The sequence below is a fragment of the Cebidichthys violaceus genome, unplaced genomic scaffold (assembly GCF_023349555.1).
Source record: "Cebidichthys violaceus isolate CVI_PGR_0920_01 unplaced genomic scaffold, fCebVio1.0.p SCAF_85, whole genome shotgun sequence".
In the NCBI taxonomy this organism is placed as follows: domain Eukaryota; kingdom Metazoa; phylum Chordata; class Actinopteri; order Perciformes; family Stichaeidae; genus Cebidichthys; species Cebidichthys violaceus.
The window spans coordinates 276,196-296,858 of NW_027176970.1; the positions used below are offsets into that span (position 1 = coordinate 276,196).

Here is a 20,663-nt window from a genome sequence, read left to right on the forward strand (position 1 = left end):
CTCCAAATCAGGGACGTCAGGGAGTTTGTTTGATAAATTCTTAGAGTGGACCATTTGTCATGAATATACCAGAATATACATCCCAAGTTGAGCACCAAATTTATACATTACATTAGATAGTAGATAAAGCCCTTTCTCTTTATAGCAAACCACTGTGTATCTATGCTGATATAGCAATGGAGAGACAACCAGCTAGCCCTGTCAATAAACACATCCGCTGGAGGTCTGACTTTGCATCTCCAGCAACATTTGTGCTTTTGTCACAGATTTCATATTGTGTAAATCCTCAATGGGGGTCTGGAGACTTTGGGCTGGGTGCTTCTTGGTTTGTAGTGCTCATTGGCATTCGAACACTGCTGGAGTGCAGCAGAGCACAGCAGCATGGCATAGCGAGGGTGAATGTGAAACCCAGAGATGACGAATGAACTGAGAGCAGCTTCAATGATTGAGCAGGTGTCTGTAAGGAGTGAAGCTGGGTATCTGGTCCATAGACTATCATAATCTGAAGCATGAATGTCTGGTCATTATGTATTCTTGTTTACTATATATCCAAAAATGTCACTTGATACCAAGCACTAATAATAAATACTTTTTTTGTTTTACTTAAAAATGAATCTTCACTATTTTGTAAGCGTTTCACTCATAAATCTCTGTCTCTGCAAAATGAAACTGAGTTCAAGTTCCTTTTGATACACACAAACACAATGGCCTCTCTGCTGCGATGGCACTGTATCAATATTATGTTCTCTCCACCCTGCTCTGTTCCTGTTTGCACAGCCCAGTAAATGTACCCACCTAGTAATCTCCAATGGAGGAAATTCCAGTCTGTGGTTTTCCTCTGCTCTGTCCCTGTCTCTCTTTGTAATTCACACAGACTTTTTCACTCTTGTTTGTCTTTCACAGACACAAAGTGTCAAACGAACGTCACCCTCCACTCATCTGCTGCAGTGTAGCAGAAGATACTTTGCACAGGAAGATCTGTAATCAGGCTTTCTCTCACTGTCCCTCACTCTGAGTGCTGCTGTTTGTGTACCTACACACATGCACACGCTTTAGTTCCTCTCTCATGCTCTGACCCCCTTAAACACTGGTTTCTGGATCAGTGCCAGCTTGAGTGTTCATGAGAGTCCCCATTTGCATGTACAAGCCATCTGGGAGAACAATCATTCCTTTCCCAGCATTCAGACATGCATGGGCCCTGCAGACATAAAAATACCATGCATACACACTTTTAGTTGTGCACAGGACACAGAGTCCTCCACAAAAGCCAAGGACGGATGCTTGAATCATCAGAAACTTTACGTCACAGAATTTTTTATCAAGTCTGTTTTATAACTTGAACGCCACCTGACGTTGAACAACAGTCCATTTCATAACGTAGGTCTGAATCATGTGTCACCGTGCCCCAATTCCTTCTTTTAGGCTGCATCATGTCCAGCCGTTGTTGGTGTTTTCTACGGAGTATCCTACTCTGTGTGGATGAGTCAGTAAAGAAAACTGGGCTCGCAGGAAGGGAAGCTTGAATACTGAGATAAAGAAGACAGATGATAAAAGAAAATGACAAGTGACGGAACAAAAGCAGTGCTTTATGAATACTCTCAGGGTCAGGATCTTGCTACAGAACAACAGTCTTTCCGAGAATGGAGAGAATTAAATGAAAAAATGTTAGTGACGAGGTGACAGTGAGACAGGTATTGAAAAAAGGTCACTATAGTGTAGAAAGAGAGCGGCAGCTTAATTTGGTGCACTCTTTATTTACTGTTTTTGTATATATTCTTTTGCTCGTTGAGTCAACTTTTTCTCTCTATCCTTATTTCTTTATGGCTCATTTTCATGATTTAAAAAAATGTGCTTGTTAGAAATCCTTGATGAGTGCCATTATTACAGTGAAAGTGTCTTTTTGTGATTGAACCAATTTCAATACTATACAGAGATGTGACTTTCAAGGACTTTAGCTGTTATGCAGAATTTATTCCCAAACCGGGTAGCAATCTTTGTTTTGTGTTACACATCCCCGGTTCATTTAAATTTCTCAACAATTTGAAGATGCAAAGTCTGACACAATATTGGATTTTTCTCTGTATCTTACTATAATGGTATATCTTAACAAGAAACTTATTCGCTGTGCGCAGTGCTAATGAGCTCGGGGGCCCTGAGAAACAACTTAAGAAGCATTAAACATCAACATTACTTTGAAACTCAGCAAAGCTTGTTGAAACTGTCAGTGTGGATGAAGTGTGATGTACAGTTTTAATGTGGGTCATGTCTCGCAGGGCTGCAGCTCAAGAGGTTTGCTGACTCAGGATAATTTAGCATTGTAGCATTCAGATTGAGGAGGATTTGTACTGCAGCAGGTTTATGGTCGAACTTTTGTGGTGTGCCATTGGCAAGCATGAATTTGCATGAATGAAGACAAATAAGATTTCTTAAGTAATTGTAATGGGAATTTTTATTTTTATTCAATTAGATCAATTGATTACACAAGTAATCGTTAGGTGTAGAGCTACAACATGATTTCATCTGAGTAGATCGAAAGACAATTAGTTAAAAGCTAATTTGGTACTGTTTTGATTGGTATTGTCTTTCAAGCAAAGACGGCAACAATTTGATGGTTACGGTTCTCAAATGTGAGAATGTGCTGCTTTTTTTTCAGATTTCACCGTGCGGTATTTATTTAATATTTCTGGGATTTTGGACAGTTGATCTGACAAAACAAGATTATTAATCATGTCACCATGTGCTCCAGGATATTGTGATGGTAATTTTTTCTGACGTTTTAATCGAGCAAACAATTAATAATAATAATAATAATAGTAATAATAATAATAATAATAATAATAATAATAATAAGTATTAGTCAACAAAGAATTTCTTTGGTTGAGGACAGCCCTTTGGTTGTCGCATATACTGTTGGGATGACCGTAGAACTAAAACGATCATCAAGTATTCAATTGATTGTAAAGGTAATTAATCTGCGTTGATAATTGTATTTTGTTTGATTGTAAAGCAGAGCTAAGGACCCAGATGTAAATATCCTCAATATCATATTTGGGCACATTGTTGTGTGTGTGCTACCTATCAGGTGCTGCTCTATAACAATCCTGTTAACTTTCCATGAGATCTCAGGGTTAGTTGTGTTACACACTGTCAAATACATCCAAACACATTTCAAGGGATTTCATTTAGATTTGTTTGTGAAACAAAAAAATGTACTGTGTTCCTGTGTCAAGGATGCTGCTCGTTCAAACAGCCGGCTGAGTTCAGCAGAACCAGCGTGTGTTCTGTATCCCACAAAGACTTCACTGAGAAAGATTCCCCACTTGGACCACCTGCAGCTGTGGACCAATTAAAATCACCACCCACCACTCCCTGACCCATTTGTTTTGACTCGCATACACACACTGACACCCACAATGATAACAGCTGGAGAGAGTGAAAGCAATCAATGAATAATTGATGATAATTGGCTCTACCCATTCATAATTCATACCCTCAATTATCACTAAGAGGCCCCACCTGAGTTTAGTGTGTGTGCGTGTGTGTGTGTGTGTGTGTGTGTTTGTGTATCCGATGGTGGACTGTCTTATGTCACAGAATACGTGCGTGCATGTCCCAGCTGCTGTGTTTGTTGCTACTGTTATTTCAAATTTCATGAAATGTTTCGTAAGAGTTTTTGGTGGTTGGGCGCGTGTTTGTGCTGTAGACATGCTTTCTCTCCTTCTGACACGCATAGTAGGTTATCAATGTGCCGTCTTCCAAAATGTTATCTCCTCTTGTAGCTGTACAGGCAGGAAACTCCTCTCTCCTGATAAGCAAATGGAGTACGTGCTCCAGACTCAACACGCTCCCTTATCGAAGATGTTGTTTGGATGCAATCCCAGATGCTTACACTATCGAAAAAGAAGTTGTGATTCTAGATAGGCAATATTCAGCCATGCAACTTGTGTATTCATTTATCCTCCTCCACACTTTTAGATGGGTCGATGGAAAAGTAACTATAAAGTACCTAATTATGCAAGGGTTAGATAACGGGCTCCAACAAAAATAAAGAATTTATCTTAATGTACGTCTCCCTCCTTTTTTTTCTCCACACTTTTCTGCAGATCACAACTCTGATCAACCATAAAGACAAGCCAAAGAAGTCTGAGCGTACCCAGGCAGCCATACACAGGGTGGGCCAGGCAGTGAGCGTGGCTGTGGGACGCTTTGTCACCGTCGGGGAGGCCATCGCCACAGAGAACCAAGAGCTCAAGGATGAGATGGGTCAAGCCTGCTTCGAGGCACGCAGAGCAGGTAAGCCTCTTTTGCTCGCTCAGATTATGTACTCAACATTTCACCAAATGTCTGACCTTAAACTAAACACGTTGCTGAGTGTTTCTCTTTCGGGCGAGATAGAGACGGCACTTATTTTGTGGTTACACATTAATGTCGTAAAACTACGTGGTGCTTCATTCTAAAGACCTCCTCATAGTGGAGACTGTATATTCCTGTCATAAGCATGGCCATGGTGTTCAGAAATTGCCATTGAAGGTGTTAGCTGGTCAGCCAACAAGACTTATCAGTGTTTATTTGTTAAGATACACTGTGACAGTTTCTGAAAGCATCAGGCGTCACCGTCAGACTTCAGTGTTATCAAATTTGAGCAAGTTTCGATTTGTCTGGACAGCCTGGCTGTCAGACTGCATTACACCAGAGGACCTCCAAATTGTTCTAAAGACATTGTTGTTATTAGGTTGGAAGTAAAGGCTGAAAAAAGTGTAACTTCACCCTAAAGTGCTGTGTAGAAGGAAGGAATGAATGTGTCTGCGCTAGTTTGGAAAGCACTGTGTAGATTATGATAGAATGCGCCTGGAGACTTTATACATCAGGCTGTTGGCGAGCATGAAGATGTTGTAGTTTTCCCGATGTTCACCTCCTCATAGATTACTTCTGTGTGAGGATGAGGATGTTTTTCTCCACTTGAGGTCAGGACCTCTCATTTTTTTTCCAGGTTTTGAATCTGCTGGCTGGGCCTGTCTGTGTGGAGTTTACATTTCTCTCCACGTCTGCATTGCTGCAGTTTCATTGTTATTCTAAAACATGCAGGTTAGGTGATAGACTGGCAACCCATCCTCTCCTAATGTGCAGACCTGCAATGATTATCAGTTTGATGGATGTATATGGATATATCAAGGTTAAAACAGTAAACAACTGAGGGAAACAAAGAGGTACAGAGGATTGTAGGAGGGGTGGAAACAGTGACAACCAGTGTGAAGGAACAAGAATGTGTGGATCACTCTTTCACAGCACTGTCAGCTTTTATTGAACCGAAGAAAGAAGAGGTGATGGTTTTGTCAGGAATGTGTTTCTTTCAGTGTTTCTACGCTTTCTTGTAACATTTTGCCATTAAAATTCGGTCTAAAAATACACACTCAAGACAAATGTCAACCCTGTGTCCTCCTGTCTTTCTAAACTCTCTTGTCATTCTTAGCTTAGATAGTTGACACCACTTGCTCGGTGAAACACATCTTTGTATTGGGAAACGTAGTTCTTATCAGGCAAAACAAGGGCGTCTTTTAGCCTTCTACAGAGCAGACCAGAAACAATATCACAATTGATAAGAATTTAGACACAACACCATGATAATAGGTTTATATTGGGGGAACTAGCTTGTGTAGAAAAGCGTCTAATCCTCACACGGCGTTGATTTGTAAAGACGGCTAAAACTCAGACAAAGAGAGTGTTGGTGGGAGGAGGCGTAAAGACTGATGAGAAAATGTGCGTGTGAATGTGTGTGTATAGGTGAGGCCAAGTGAAGTGTGTGTGTGTGTGTGTGTGCTTGTGCAAATGTGTGGATGTCTGAGCCCACTGCGACTAATTTATTCTAGTTCTTATTTTCCTCTTAGGGAGGCGTTTTCACAGTTTTTCCTTACACTTCTCCTGACAGACACTATGCAACTGTTCCCTGAATTAAAAAAAAGAAGAAACTTTTTGTCTCTCTGACCACTTTTTAAATATGACGGAGACATCTTCAAGGATGAAAAAAATAAGGCTTTTTAGAGGCTTTAAATCTCCAGGAGAGAGAGGGCTAGTTAATGAAGGATTGGTGTTTCTCTAATACCTAGCCACAGGGAGAGTTTTATCAGGCAGGCTTCAGCCTTGTGTGCTATAATGAATGAAATAAAAGCAGGTTGAAAGCTCTAGTTTAATTAGATGCTACCCATCATCAGAGCGATGGAGAGATGCAATGAGGCAGGTCAGTGAAGGCAATCGGTGTTGGATCTCCGTCTCTGTCTCTTTCACTCAGTCTCTCAGTGGTATTCTCACATCCGCGAGCTTCTGTCTCACTTTTTCTTTCTTTCTCAGAAAGATTCAACATAAGATGGTAGTTAGGATCAAATAAAGTCATAGCAGGTACAATATGTGAGTGTTTAAATACAGGACCACAGGTGCAGGACAATAAGTTGTTAAAAAAGAGGGTATCGTTTGCATTGTTAGCATGCCAACATTTGCTAATTTCCACTAAACACAAAGAACAGATGAGGCTGTTGGGAATGTCACTAGTTTTTAAGGTATTTGGACAAAAGTGTAGGAGAAATCAAAAGGGGGACATGGATGTGTGTGTCAAGTTTCATTGCAACCAACCAATAGACAGATATTGCCATCCATTGAGTCATGCAAGATTACCTGCTTGCATGTGCTGTACCAACAGATCAAGGATCAGCCTTTCAAGTTTTCACTTATGAATAATAAATTCATCATACAGAAAAAAGTCAAATTCATCACACCTGATGGAGGATTTTTCCATGAAGGAACTAACTGTTTCTTACAGTGAACAGAGGTTACAAAGGTCTCAAGTACATATGATAACTGAAGGACCAGTGGGATAGCTCAGCTCTGTTTTAAATTTAAGGTCATGAATATATCCATCCTCCAGTCCATACCATCCATAATCATTTAGAGAGGAGAGTTGGCTCCTTCTGCTTTCCACCCTGCTAGGGCCATTGGGGGTTGAGCAGCATTCTTTGCGAGCCCAGCCTAGATGTTTTAACTGGTTAACAGAGCTGGCACTGAAAAGCAGCCTGTCAAATGCAATCAGTTCGTCAGTGCTGCTTCTCAGGACCAGCCAAACCGAATAGACAGCCGAGCAGCATGACCCGAGAGATTCCCCCTCCTCTTCCCACTCGCTCTTAACTCTAGACATTTTCCTCTTGATAGGGACTATTTTACTGATGGGATTTTAGCTTAAAAAACGTTGTATTCTTCCCTTTTTGGGGCTAGTAAGAGCAGGGGAGAAAGAGAGAAAAGGTAAAGTTGGACTCTGAACGAATATTTATTATTTGCATATTTCATGTAAGAGCAAATTCATGCTTGGCATGTTTGCGAATTGTATTTGATGGCCTAAGTTGTCTCACGTCACTCAGAAAGCATGCCAGTAGTGTTTGGGTCAGGCTGGCCTAGCTGTCGTACCACTGTGCTGAATAGTATTTCATCCTGTCTAGGACCATATGTTCTCCCAGAGGTAAAGAGTGGCAGATTGGAAGAACATCGTGCAGTAATGTTGTCTTGCTTAATTTTGAGGGCATATCAATTGGCCACCCATCTTTTCATCTTCTGCCTCTTGTCTGGGTCCAGATCTCAGCGACAGCAGGAAAAGCAAAGAAGCCTTAAAGGTCTCTCTGGCCAGTCACATCCTCCAGCTCTTCAGAGGGAATCCCAGGGCGCTCTCAGGCCAGATGGAATATGTAAACCCTCCAGCATGTTCTGAGTCGGCCTCCCCAACTGGACATTTCCTGAATCATCTGACAGGCGGATAGAAAAGTCTCATAAACTGTCTAGCTCAATATAATCAAAATATGCACAAGCCGAGAAAGAATGTTGTATGAATGTTCACTTACAGTTAACAAATTGTGTTTTAGTTGTCATGTGTGTTCCCAGTGAGCTCCATGCTTTGAGGAAGCCTTGTACAGATTTAAAATTTGGGAAAAAAAGAACACTGGATTGGGATCAGTGCTGTGTATGTAAATGAAACATTTGCAGGAGAGAAAAAGTCGGATCCCTATACACAAACATGATATGCAGTTTATCACTCCAGCTCTGCTGTTGAATCAAACAGTACCCATCTCTCCTGTCTTGTAGGTGATGCCATAGCCCAGCTGACAGATGTGGGATCAGCCTTGCCGTCCCAGTCAGACGGACTTGTCACAGTGTTCAGTGATAGGACGGGGATGGTGAAGGCTGCCCGCTTGCTCCTCTCTTCAGTCACTAAAGTCCTGGTCCTGGCTGACCGCATCGTCATCAAACAGATAATCGCATCACGCAACAAGGTGAGACATGCAAACGTGAGATGTGATAACCTTTTTAAGGATATGCATAAGCTCTCTTGCCCACACACACACACACACACACACACACAGATCGTGATCTACGCATAAATACGCGCGCACACACACACACACACACACACACCTTAGCAAACTCCATCCTGAGTCCTTTATTTCCTAATAGATAAGCACTGGCTCTCTGAAGAAGTACTCTGGAGGTAATTGAAGGGAAGCAGCACATTTAGCGATCACATAAAAACACAGAGCAAGAAACTGTCCCTCTTCATCGTACCTGGCTATGCTCTTAGCCAGACAATGTGATATGGATGTAGCTGTAGACTGAGCCAAGAATGGAAACAGGGGGCCTAATCATGACTGGTTAGCCTCGTTTGAACAGACAGTCGACAGCCCCTTGCCCCCCTCCATTACTGGCAAACACGATTACATCTCTTCCTTCCTCTTTGTCTGGGGAGAATAAAAGATGCTGCATTCGCGCTGCCAGCTAGCCTACCCTCGGCAGCTAAATTAGCAGCTACATAGACTACTATTAAGTAAAATGCAGGTTAGAAACTACTTAATCTGGTGGTTTTATTTTAGGAGATCACAAATATAATTACATCACATTGAGCTGTTAACATTACAAAAGGGAGATCTGGAGTAACACAGAAATAGGATATAAAATAAGGAATATTGAAATAAATTGCAGTCAAATAATTTGTATTTTTGGTTCTGTTGTAAGGTAAGGCTTCACTCTTGGGGTATGAATAGATCTGAAATAGGTTGTTAGAGTGTGGATGGATTTGAAGAACACAACCATTTGTGGCCATTCACCATGGCACTCTGATCTTTTCACTCCTCTCAGGTCCTGGTTACCCTCGACCATCTGGAAAGAGTCAGCACCTTCCAGGAATTTGTACAGATTTTTAGCCAGTTTGGCAACGAGATGGTGGAGTTTGCCCATCTTACCGGAGACAGACAGAACGTGAGTAGCATGTGAAGAAATCAAATCTCTTCAGTTTTAAGAGTGTCAAAATCATCAGCACACTGTAACGTTCTTTCAATAAATGAAATAAATATGAGGTCTAACATATGAATATTGTGTTTATGAACATATAGTTATTTGCCTATTAATTTCTGCAACACAGAGGACATTTTGTTTATTCATGTAGATGTAATCTTTTAACAAGCCGTGGTTTTCCTAAACATGGTATTCTGAATGTGAAAGCAAGTGGTGGAATTAGACTGTGAAACCTGCAGCTCTTGCACTGTGAATGTGCAGGCAAACCCAGAACAAATACATAATTCAGGCATCAAATATTTACTCCTCCCAAAAATAAAAAAAAATAAAACAATGAAGTAACAAGGCTTCTTCGGGCTTCTCATATTTCTGCAAATATTTTTTTCTGTATCTTTTAATTTTTCTAACTCATGTCTCAATCCATAGGAGAAATGTAAAGGTCAGTTGTGACTCATTCTCCTCAAACACTGCTTACATTATGATTCATTGATGATGTAAATTGACCTATGTTTTCAGCGATGCCTTCTCTCTGCAATATATCAGCTTAGGGTACAGCACATTTGCAAAACAAAACTTCTCCTTAGAGCTTTAGAAAAACCGTCCAAGTTAGGGTCTTTAACTTTGTTCTGTCAAAGACTGCTAATCCTTCTTTGATGCATACATTCAGCCTCTGCAGCTAAAGTGCTTTGCCTGCAGAAGCTGATGTAAAGTGCGCCGGCTGCAATATCTAGACAGGGAGAGAGGATCGACCATCCCTCTTTCTGAATTTCTTGGACGCACGTGTCTCATCAATGCAACGCAGCTAATGTTCTCTTTCCTCATGTGCCACCCTGTTTTCTTTATCTATTTTGTTTTCACACGCATGCACAAACACTCAGCCCTTTAGAAAATCTACCATCTTCTACTATTGAAGCCAGATGAGCACAGAGCAAAGGCAAAAATAATGACAGATAATCACATCGTCCTTGTGATCTATGGCACAGTAATGGGAGAGGAGTTGATTCAGCTGTCTTTTCCAAATCCCCAAATACCAAATTGGAGCTGTCTATTTCTATTTGAAGTACATGGATGGGGATGCAGCAGGTCAGACACGCTGCATCTTCTTTACTATATTCGTAGTATCTCTTTTTATTAGGAGATAATTAACCTAGGAAGTTTTCATGTGTGTGTAAACTTGGAGAGGAATCTGTGTCACATTTGTATGTCTCTTCATAACAGCATGAAAGAGATTTGTTGCTTACTTTTGAGGCTTTATGTCCCTTGGACACCCAGAGAGTTCTTAGAAGTTACAACTGAAGTAAAGCCACCCATTACCATCTGGTGTGTGTGTGTGTTTGTGCTGTAGGACTTGAAGGATGAGAAGAAGAAAGCACGGATGGCAGCAGCCAGAGCAGTGCTGGAGAAATGCACCATGATGCTCCTCACGGCTTCCAAGGTAAACAGCTTGTGCACTGACAGTGGACCTCTGGACAAGAGTTACAGATTATGTCCAGTTTAAAGATTTATGGCCTTCTCAAGTTTATTTAATTTCAAAGGGTTCTCAAATACTGCGATCAATGGTAATGCTCAAAAGTCAAAGCCACAATATCATAAAAAAAGCCAAAGAGAGTGAAAAATCATGGTGGTAAAACATGAAAAGGGCTAGAAGTTAAAGAGAGTAAAGGAGGGCATGAGCTTTGACATTTCACATCGAATTCCTTCCAAAGACCTGCCTGAGGCACCCAGATTGCGAGTCGGCGCGGATCAACAAGGACGCCGTGTTCCACCGGATGCGCTGTGCCCTGGAGCAGGTCATCGAGATAGTCACCGAGGCACGGAGCTGTGGGGAGAACAAGATCCTTCCTGCCAGCATCTATACCGGCATCAAGGACTTCAAGGTAGGGTCAGAAATTGGACTTAGTGAAGGTGTCCGTGAAGTTAAGTAATGATCCTCTAGTGGGCAGAGCATCATGCTGAGCAAAGTACATTTTAGCTGCTTTAAAAACATTTTCAAAAAAAGGCAGTAACGTAACTGTTCATATTAATAAGAAAGACCATCGTTTTCAACAGGAATCCCTAAATGATCTAAATGTGACTCTATGTGGGTGTTGATTTGTGGTTTAAGTGTAAACATTTCAACATTCACTGTGCTTCAAATGTAGCACAGAATCAATATGTAGAACCAGACCTATCTGTTTTATGATCTGGTTAATACGGTTGTGTCAATCACCATAAACCTTTGACTAATCTTCTCCCTCCTCCTGGTTCACTGGCAAATGAAAGAAAAACAACAACAAAAAAGGTTTTAAAGGGGTCTTTTCCAGTTTGCGGCATTTTAATGAAAGGGCTCAGAGTTGTGTATTGGTTTTAATAAATGGCTTCTTAGCTCTTAATGTCAGAGTTAAACTAAAAGCTTACGCAAACCTGTCATCTTAGGACACATAAACAGAGACCATTAAAAATAGATTTTTGAAAGAAAAGAGAAGGATAGAACAGAAACAAAATGCATTGGCTTTCATGTTTGTTTACTTGAGATGTTGTTTGCAGAATTTATTTTCCACCTTTGATGGTCCAAGGTGACTCCTGGGCTAAACCTGCGTCCCATTTATTTGATGACAAGGTCATGTGCATAATGATAATGAGATAATACATTTTGGCTTTTTTCACCACAGAACATTGTTTAGTAAAACTCGTGTGCGTGTGTGTTGCCACCTCAATCTGCTTCCTAATTCCCAACCCTCCTCCTCCTCCCCTCCTGCAGTCCAGCGTGGAGTGCCTGCGGGAGAACCTGAACTCCTTGTCCCCCCAGAGCATGGGCAGCCAGCTGGAGGCGCTGGTGGAGCGGACAGAGGACTTCACAGATTCGGCCTACACCAGCCACGAGCAGCGGCAGGCCATCCTAGGTCTGTGCCAGCTGGCGCGCCAGGACACTCAGCAGCTGGTGCAATCCTGGGCTGAGGCGGTATGTTGGCACTAGCAGGCTCACTTGCACAGATGCTCATACACCTACGGAAATATTCATACAAATATATGCTACTATATGAATAATAATAATAATAATAATAATAAGCCCCTCATATGTAAGACACTTGAAAAAGTATGATAATAAGATGCAAAACAAGAAGAGATGTTGGTTGGAATACTTTTGTTAGTGTAAGGAATGATGTTGAGTTGGTAAGGTTATAAACTAAATACAATTTTTAATATCTTGTTTGTGCAAGACACACGCAGCATGTTACACAGGCCGACCCACATTAAGACTCTCGGCTCATCTAGTCATTCTTATTGCCTACTCACTTTCTTTTCATACATCCCTCCTGGAACAACGGAGCATAATAACCAACCTGAATACCCGTTTTTACCAAGGCTCATTCAGTCGAGAGAGAAACATCACGTAGTGTCCCGCAATTTGTCTCCTTGGCCTCCGAAATTGAAACGTTTTGTTTCAGTTTTCTCATTGTGAATTTTTTCAGTGTGTTTAGAGCGGACAAAGAGACTGCTGCCACATAGTTGTACAGTAGTGCCTCATCTAGCCTCTACAAAAGAAGGTCATCTGGAGAATTGAAAAGACCAGAACACTGTGGTGTTTTGAAATTGCAGCGAACGCATCTGAATGTGTACATATTCTTGGGTGTTCTGCACAGTCCAATTTGTGGTCTTGCTTCTTGTTGTTGAAAGCGAAATATATAGTTTTCATTCACAAATGTAATTGGAAAGTCAAAAACCATGTTATTAAAAGCCCAAGTTCATTTTCCAATCCAGTTGTTTTCTATTGTCAAACTCTTCCAGACAATAATGTAGGTTTGTGTGTGGGCCTGTAAGACCATGTTGAATCTCATGTTGTATTCCCCTCTTCCACTCTCTGTCTCACTGGAGCAGCAGTCTGTCCATGCCAAAGAAGCCACAGAGGACATGGAGGTGGCCATCCTGAAGACATGCCAGAGCGTCAGTGACCTCAGACGCGAGGTGAGCAGCAGTCTCTAGATGTTCTTCCTCTGTGGTTGGTTTCCCACTTTCCTTTTTCTCATCACTCTTCGGCTTACCTGCCGTCTATCCGTCAACTCAGCTATGTCATTGTGTCCCTTCTGTTCCTCTTCTTTTTTCTTTGCCTCCTCAAATTCCACCCTCATTCATGTCTCCCACTCATCTTTCTTTCTTTTGTGTTTGATCCAGCCTCCATTACTTCGTCCTTTTTTTATTCTGCAATTTAATTTTTGATTCCTCCTCCAGCTCCATAAGGTGGCAGTCATTCGTGCCTCTGACTTGCTCAAAGTTCATGGGGAGCAGTTGCCTCTACGGGCTCTCAAAGCTGCAGGCGCCGAGGGAAACCTGGAGGCAGTAGCGGAGTATTCACGCACACTCACTGAGCAGAAGGAGCAGCTGGTGGAGGTAGGTAGAGGCGGGGGCAAAGGGAGCAGGGAGGCACGGGGCGGTTTGTTGTAGCGCCACCTAGTAAAGGTGTTCAACTGGCAAACAATACACTGGAGGAAATCTTTTGTGAACTTTAAAGTGAACTTTTTTTATAGTTATCAATCTAGATTTGTGGACAAAATTTTAAGTGAAAAAGCTAGTTGGCCATGAGTTGCAAAGTTGCGAAAAACACATCGAAATGGCTGTGCAAGTAAATACAAACAGCCTGAAATGAACGAATTTGGAGACTACGTTTCTAATCCTCATGTGACTTTGTTATGCAAACACTTTGTCATGTCTTTGTTAGGGGCGCTAACAAGCAGTACATACAGTACAGTATGAAGAAATACATTGTGCAAGAGGAAGGTATACTCTTCCAAAAATAATATGAATTTTTAAAAAATAAATACGATTTCTTTTGGTTTGAAACCTTTTCTTAAGTATGCATCCTTAAGATTCATTAATTATCCACTCGCACTAAAGAAAAGTTAAACACCATTACATTTTATTTTTCTTCATGCTGAAACCAGAAAGGAAAAAACATATACAGTAGTTGTACAGTTTTCTGTATAGTCCATCAATGCACCTAAAATTAAGTAACGAGGAAAAATGACAATGCAGTGATACGTGTACTGTATAAACCACAAAATAAGTATAATTCATCCACTGTGATACAATTAAGTATTACCACTTATGATTGTGTTCTTTTAAGTAAGTGTTAAATTGTTAGAAATACATAGAGTTAGAACATTTATCCATTTCCTACAGTGTGACTTTCAAACAATGACCTTTTTTGTCCTGTGTCTCTGACTTCAGAATTGTCGGCTACTGTGCCATGTGTCGGGGACAGAGCCTCTGGAGATTACCTGCATACACGCTGAGGAGACCTTCCATGTCATTGGTCCACAGGTAACAGCCAAATATGTTCTGTCGGGACTTTTGTTTTTGTTAGATTGATATTATAACCCATTGACTGGCTGAAAACCAGGGGGACAGGATCAGTCTAGAAAGGGACAGAGGTTAGGGCTTAACCTGAAACCCATTTCATTTGATTCAACTGCATGCCAGTTGATCAAACTGGTCACACAGTGGTCTGGGAGTGAAATCAAAAACTGAGTAATATTCTACTTAGACGTATTGGGGAGGGAAAATATACAAATTACCTCACGTCTCCTCAGTCTACCTCCTACACCTGAGAACATGCTATTCACCTAGACTACTATCTAATTATGTTTGCTCTTGGAAACCATCCATGCCAGTAATTATCCAGCAATGTAGAATGTTCCCGTCCTGCGGTACGAATGTCAGGCCCCGCATGACTCTGCAGCACTCCTAGTTCAAAGGTCAACCAATCAATAACACTGCAGCATGGGGCGGCGGGGGGGATATGTGTCTGTGTCGGCCCAAAGTAATAGAGGGGTGGCCCAGAGGGTAATTGGCTATTAAATACTACACTGTAGGGAAAGGCTGCGGGATGCGTGTTTTTGTGTGCGCGCGTGTGCTGGTTTTTTGTGTGCGTGTGTGTGAGCGCTCACACACACACTCGTGTATGTTTATTTTTTAAATTTGTATTTATCAACTGTAGTTGTAAACCCGACTTTATTGCAGATTTATTTGACTATTTGATTTTACTAGTCATGCATCAGAAATGTGCTGAAATATACTCAACCTTAATCCTTTTATTTTGTAAAACACACAAGGTTGATAATAAATGCTTAATTCATGCTTATAACACCTTAGTTACCGAACACATTGTTTTTTGGGCAGCTTAAATTACTGTGTAAGGTTAATGTTTATGGTTAACATGACTCTGTGTCATTTTATTTCCTACCTGCCTTTGTTTTATGGGGGCTGTTGTGAGTGGTCCAGTGTTGAGTGTAATGAGTGAACCCAGAGAGTTAACTCTGTTATAATGCTGTCTTGCCGTGGTGGTGGTGGTGGTGGTGTTGATTAAAGAAGACTACCATATTCCAAGTTAACTGTAGCCCGCTTATATAAGCCACAGCCCAGAGAGATGGGACATATTAATGACTTTGTTTAGTCATTGTCTGTTAGTCCCAGTATTAAATAACGGTTTGAAATGGAGAGCAGCCTCTAGTCTTGTGTTTTGAATTTCTGTCACAGTCTGGGAAGCAGGCACAGGGGATGGACCCAAATTCAGACAAAGACAAGGAACCAGCAGTAACAATGCAATGATTTAATTCCAAACTGCTTGCAAGTCGGAGTCCAATATAACAGACAGGAAACAGCTGGCAAGGACACAGACAAACTGGTACAAAACTCCAAACAAAACTGAAGACAAACCAACAAAGAACAAAAGAACTGGGCTGGTATAAATGGAGACTGAGTAATGTGGAAGTGGGAACAGGTGAGCCGCAGCACAGGCGACTACAGGGCTGAGGAGAGACAAGTGAAACAAATGAGGGCGGAGCAGACAATCACAAAGGCGGGAAAACTAAAAAAGGCAGGAAGTAAAATAAGACAAGACACATGAGGACTACACTTCAAAATAAAAGCAGGAAAATACATACATTTTCTGGAAACAAAAAAATGCAACACAGTGCAGTCTCACATGACAAATGTGAGAGCATGAACCAGACTGTGACAATTTCACTAGTAGGAAGACTCGTTGGTGTATTTCCGATCAACAGTGGCAGCTGATTAAATTGAAAATGACCACGGTGAGTTTAGAATCATAAGCCACATTTTGTTTCTCTGTCTTTTACTGTAATTGCATAGTTTTTCTCTCTAGTTACTGACCAACTATATTTTAATATAACTTTTCTCATGTCACAATTCTTCACACACTTCCCACTCAGATCATCTCGGCAGCCCAGACGCTGGCCCTCCACCCGTCCAGTAAGATTGCTAAGGAGAACCTGGAGGTGTTCTGCGAGGCCTGGGATTCGCAGCTCTGTGACATGGCCCTGCTGCTGAGAGAGATCAACGACGTCTTTGAAGGCAGGCGAGGTGCGTTTTTGTTCAGTTGTTAATGGATACTTGTGTGCATTTGTGTGGGTCAGCAGCACATACATCAGAGAGGATCAGAGAGTCTTTCAGGAAGAGTGCGAAGCAGAAGAGAATACAGGCAAAATATGCTCCCGATGGCATTTTAGCCTTAAAGAATAACATTCTCTGATAAAAAACCTTGGTGATCATTTTGCCCCTGAAAACACGTCAATAGCCTTAATGAATTTTAGCAAAGCAAGCACATATCTTTAAAAAATGTATCATCGTACACTGGGAAGCATTTTGTAACAGGAGAAATGTCAATGCCATTCACCACCCATGCATTCATTCCTCCTCTGTACTCCCTCTCTCTTATTCATTATTGTGCCAGTTGCCTAAAGTGTTCAAATGATGGACTCTAACAAATCAGTTGTTTGTTTCCTCACTGACGGGCCTGTGTGACTGTGTGTATATTTGCATCTACTTAACTATTTGTCCATGTACACACAGATCTATGTTTGTATCAACCCTGTGCTTTCACACACTGTAAGTCTGAGGAATCTCAAAGACAGGAGAAAGATGTTTTGGAATATATCCACGAGGCCTTACATAAAACAATATTTTTAAGTGCACCTCAGCGGGTAAAAGGATCAAATCCGTCACACATTTGTATTCCCAAGAAGCCCAAATGCTGTGTTAAAGTGTTGTATTGACACTGTGGAGAGATTTGCTTTTATTATTTTCTCGTAATCGTCCCGCATAAACATGACAGAAGAGTATATTGTCCCTGTAAATTTATATAAATAAATAAATATAATTATTATTAATAAATATTGAAACGAACCAAGCAGCTTGTGTTTATGGCGAAAGATAAAAATGTTTTAAAGGTGGACAGTGATAAAAGCAAAACAATTTCAGTACCATAACTACTGAATAACCATAATTGCCACCCTAATTGTCTGTCTCAATATCTTTTTCATCCAAAAAGATATTGACTTTTAATATATTTAAGCCGCTGCACCGTGAACGCGATCTCTCAGGAACGTCTGGAGAGAATTTCTTCAAATTTGGCACAAACGCCCACTTGGACTCAAAGATGAACTTCTTAAAATTTCACAAAACACGTTTTTGCCCATTGTTTAAGTTTCATATGGTAATTATGACAAGTCTACACAAATGTTTAGTAAGATAAAAAGTTTTGGACAGACATGGCTATAAACTGCAACTTAGTTGGCGGTGGCATGGAGCTATCTTTTAGATGGCTTTGTTAGTCCTTACTTGTTACCATGTGTTCAGATAATCACAATTACTTTCTTCTTCTAGGAGACAAAAGATCTTATTTGTCACTTCCCAGACCCGGAGTGAGTATCACAACGTCCATCCTCATGACTATTCCATTGATCCAATGTTTTGTTATCCTCTTATTAATACCACTCTCTTTACCCACAGAAACACTCAGCTAACTTGAAGACTGCCAAGGCTGTCAAGTTGGACGCAGAGGTAGCATACACCATACTCCTCTGGCTTTCTGCACAATACATCACGACACGTCTGACAGCAGTATTTTCATCTCCCGGAAACTTTGTGCCACTCATTTGAAGAATTGATGGTGTTCGTATGCTAATAGGCTGCGTTTTTTTTTTGCTGAGCCAGCAGTTTTTCACATGCTGTTCCACCACAGGAAGCGGGATTATGTTGATTAGAGAATTTATGGTGTTAACAAATGAAAATACCTTGTTTGCTAATATACATTTCTGAAATGACATCCATCATATTTCTTTGTGTCTTTCTGTGTGTTGTGCAGGAGCAGACAAGCATGGCCAAGCTGGGTCTGGAGCTCCGTCTGCTGTCGTCAGACGTGGACACAGAGGTGGAGAAATGGGAGGAGCAGGAACACGACATTGTCCGACAGAGCCAGAGCCTGGCCAGTATGGCATACAACATGTATCTGTTCACCAGGTGACCGAACAGCACCACATACTACCCAAACATTCACATGCTCCGATTGCTTTCATTTCAGAGCTCAATATGGTAAAGCCTCTTAAGCATACCACATGAATCTCTTTAGAGGCTTACTGTTAATGAGATTCTTGAGCCCCCAGCTATCGATATTCACCAGGCATAGTTAGAGGCACTGACAAAGTTGACATGACAATGATTGATTTTGACAATTAAATTATTTCGATTTAATTAAGTCACAGTTTTTATTGGTAGTTGTAGATGTATTTAGTCTTTGTCCATGATTTCTCTCCTCATTTTCTGTTTCCTATATTGATTCCCCAGAGGGGAGGGGCTGCTGAAAACAACACTAGATCTTTTTCATCAAGCTGAGGTATGTGTATCCATATCTGCCAATCTCTCCTTCTCTCCACCTTCTGTTCTTTTTTTCTCCTGTTTTATCGAAGTTGCAAATGAATGCATCTGTTGTTTTATTAAGCCAAAGGCATACTGTGGCCAGCAGATCAATAGATAAGTAAATGCCAGCATCCCCTCGTTCACTTCCCTCTCGCATCTGATGGGGCAAGACTAGTAGGACTTATTATTATGACGGAAATATAGTGCTGCGTGTTCCTGGCCACATCAGACTCATGATAACAAACAAGGTTGCATGGAGGCGAGTATCTATTGAATTGGGAATGTTCAGTAATTTGTAGAATCAGCATCGAAAATGCAGCCAGGATCTATTTCATTTGGCGTGAGTGACGGAGATAAGAGAGGAAGAGGAACGGGAGGGGGAAAAGACGGGAAGGCATGCTGATAAGAAGAGCTGAGAAAAAGTAGACTGTCCTTTTTTTCTCTTTTATAAAAACATTTGAATGGTTTTCTGGTGGAAGTTAAAATAATTATAGCTTTGCCTGTGTACGTTTTCTGATTTTTGTCCATTTTCTGACTCATTTTTAAGGTTCTTTCTGAAGAGGGGCTCCAGCTGTGCTCATCTCTCCGCACTTTTTCCACTCAGGTAAATACCAATGCAATAAATCTCTCTCTCTTGAACACACACAGTTTAAGGCTGAATACTAAATCACAATGTACTCACATAAAAATAATTTTCAAATGGTCACATTAAGCACTAGGAAAATCAATCTAATGTGAGTTATGTAAAAGTAAGAATATTTGTAAAAGCAGCAATGAAATGATTGCAGTAGAACATAAAAACAACTAAAAATCAAGAAATATATATTTTTGTGTACCATATGTTCTTGCTTCTTTTCTGGAATCTGACAAAAGATTGCATTTGAGCTGCTGACCCATCTGCATGCAGACACACACAGGCACCTGTGCCCCCACCCTCGTTACGCCTCTCATACACATACACACCCGTATCACCCATTCTGGCATGCCACGGTGTCAGGTAGCAGGAAATTAAGTCTGTCACACACTTTCACCGTCCTCTTTCCCTCTGAGTGGAGATCCAACAAACAAACGTAGCCCCAGTGTCTTCCTTCCTCTTGCCCTCCACCAACTTCTTCCACAGGTCCTCCAAGTGTAATTAAATGGCTTTTTTTGACAGCCGTTAACAACTGCAATTTGTCACTGCCGGGTCCGTGGGTGGGTATGTTTCTGCACATGTGCATGTGTGGAGGAGATCAGGGTGGTGGAGTTGACCGTTACCGCACAGGACTAATTCATAATCAGGAGGCCCAGCTCTTCAACTTGCCTCACACTTTCTGATTAATTACATCAAAAAAACCTGGGGCTAATGGAGTCCCTGTGTCTCACCCTCCACTCCCATAGTTCTTTGGCACCAAACACACTTGTAGCACACCTATGTTGCCTTCATTCAACATTTTGAGGCTGTTTATGCAAATTAGCTTGTAAGTGAGGTTTAAGAGGTTTTGTATACTTTTGTCTGTCATGAGTATTGCTATGCTGAATAAAAGAGCCTGTGTTTTTAGGTCGCTAGTGGCGTAACAGAAATAGATTGATGGCTCCCGTGACTGAGATCGAGGGATTAACCCAGCTGGATAACAGACTTAAGCAGTAGATCATGACCTGGCTGTTGC

General features: G+C 41.2%; 1 protein-coding gene across 1 annotated transcript in view; it reads left to right on the top strand.

The window, feature by feature from the left end:
• The window catches only part of ctnnal1 (catenin (cadherin-associated protein), alpha-like 1), a 48,157-nt gene that overhangs the window by 24,155 nt on the left and 3,339 nt on the right, over positions 1 to 20,663 (top strand). The window contains exons 2-16 of the mRNA XM_068702511.1: positions 4,104 to 4,293; positions 8,119 to 8,306; positions 9,166 to 9,285; positions 10,667 to 10,756; positions 11,028 to 11,198; positions 12,062 to 12,262; positions 13,180 to 13,266; positions 13,531 to 13,689; positions 14,527 to 14,619; positions 16,530 to 16,680; positions 17,983 to 18,020; positions 18,109 to 18,159; positions 18,464 to 18,618; positions 18,943 to 18,991; positions 19,562 to 19,618. Of these exons, the coding sequence (XP_068558612.1) occupies positions 4,104 to 4,293; positions 8,119 to 8,306; positions 9,166 to 9,285; positions 10,667 to 10,756; positions 11,028 to 11,198; positions 12,062 to 12,262; positions 13,180 to 13,266; positions 13,531 to 13,689; positions 14,527 to 14,619; positions 16,530 to 16,680; positions 17,983 to 18,020; positions 18,109 to 18,159; positions 18,464 to 18,618; positions 18,943 to 18,991; positions 19,562 to 19,618 (1,800 nt within the window). The remainder of the gene's footprint in view (positions 1 to 4,103; positions 4,294 to 8,118; positions 8,307 to 9,165; positions 9,286 to 10,666; positions 10,757 to 11,027; positions 11,199 to 12,061; positions 12,263 to 13,179; positions 13,267 to 13,530; positions 13,690 to 14,526; positions 14,620 to 16,529; positions 16,681 to 17,982; positions 18,021 to 18,108; positions 18,160 to 18,463; positions 18,619 to 18,942; positions 18,992 to 19,561; positions 19,619 to 20,663) is intronic.